We start from the raw sequence: 1520 nt of genomic DNA on the forward strand, positions 1-1520 counted from the left end.
TTTTGCGGGCTGAGATAGTATCTTTAAAGTGTTCCCGCCAAGCCAGAGTGGAACACAGCAGGCAGAGGGTCTTTCCTGTGCCTGTAGGGCTCTCCAAAATACCGTTTACCTTCTTTATTGAAGAGAAATAAAATAAAAAGGGAAAGAAATTAGCAATTTGGAGATTCGACTAGAACAGGTCTTTGTGCAGTACTGCATTTCCTCAGCAGAAAAACAATCTCTACCTGGCAAACTCTACCATATGACAGAAACACACACATACCCCACAAAAGGTTGTTACAAATTCATGACCCGTAGGACCCTCTAATCAACTTAGCGAGGCTCAATCTAAAACCAAGAGCCAGACATTACCCTTTATTTAGCAGAGGAATTCTCCACTCTCAGAGCGACTCGCATGCATCACATTTCAGCATAAAATATGTGAAAATATTAGAAGTTATTGGGGGGAGAGGGGGAAACAAAAACAAAACCAGAAAGTGACTCTTAGATTACAGACTGCCAGTTTCCTTTAGAATTAAGACTATATCCCACATCACAGTTTAGGCAGAAAATTTTCCAAGCGCTTTTAAACACTCAGTCCTACTGGATGTTACAATTATAAAGCGCATAAAAATACTACACGCTGCAGAAAAACTAGCAGCTGAGCTTGCGCTGCCATGACAATTCCTGTTCAATTGCATTGAAAGAATTTCTATATATAACAGGCTTACACTACTTTTAGTTTAAAACAAGGAGGCACCAAGCAGGAACCAAGCCACTGCCCGTGAGGTGGAGGAACGCTGAGCCACGTGGAAGCCAAAGCTTCCACAATAAGCGGGTTTGATCTCTCAGAAGAACAGGGACCGCGGAGACCCGTTAACCAACTCCAGAACAAAGATAACTATCGTAAAAACCCTTTTCTTACCCGGCATTCACTCAGTAAGATTATCCCACCGCAGATGAAACGATGAATTACGCTAGTAGTCCAAGGACTTAACAACAGAAAACCGAACCCCAGACACCCAAGGGCAGACTGCACGCACACCCGGACTGCTCGCTCAGCGTTTCTTCCTTTCCCCGGGTTGGGCAGAGACACCCCCCTGCACCCCCCCTGCGCGCTTCGGGGCTGCTCCTCACCACCCGGTAAGACAAAGATACAAGTAAAAGAAGGTCGGAGAAGATTTGGAAAAGGCGGGATAGGGACAACAAAAAGTAAACTCGAACGGCGACGACCTCTTTTTAGAGAGGTCGGGGTTTGTTTTTTTTTTTACAGCTAGAAACGAAAGGCAGGTAGCGAGTGCACCGAGGCGGCGCTCACCTTCTGCAGGCACTCGAGCACCTTGGCCATGTAGGCCTCCTGGCACTCGTAGGGCTGGAAGGGGAAATCCACCGCGATGCCGTTCAGCGTGACCCTGGGCATGGCTCCCGCCGAGCACCTGCAACGAAGGCCGGGTCTACCCGCGGTCTAACCCCGCCGCCGCGCCGGGAGGGGGCCGTACCCCCCGGCGTCACGGAGAGCGACGAACCGGAACGGGGGCGGG

General features: G+C 49.2%; 1 protein-coding gene across 1 annotated transcript in view; it reads right to left on the reverse strand.

The window, feature by feature from the left end:
* The window catches only part of RTEL1 (regulator of telomere elongation helicase 1), a 44595-nt gene extending 43196 nt beyond the window's left edge, over positions 1 to 1399 (reverse strand). Inside the window, exons 1-2 of the mRNA XM_009328432.1 lie at positions 1298 to 1399; positions 7 to 112 (exon numbers count right to left, since the gene is read on the reverse strand). Of these exons, the coding sequence (XP_009326707.1) occupies positions 7 to 112; positions 1298 to 1399 (208 nt within the window). The remainder of the gene's footprint in view (positions 1 to 6; positions 113 to 1297) is intronic.
* Positions 1400 to 1520: the final 121 nt, after the last annotated feature.

Source organism: Pygoscelis adeliae, unplaced genomic scaffold (assembly GCF_000699105.1).
Source record: "Pygoscelis adeliae isolate BGI_AS28 unplaced genomic scaffold, ASM69910v1 Scaffold287, whole genome shotgun sequence".
Classification (NCBI taxonomy): domain Eukaryota; kingdom Metazoa; phylum Chordata; class Aves; order Sphenisciformes; family Spheniscidae; genus Pygoscelis; species Pygoscelis adeliae.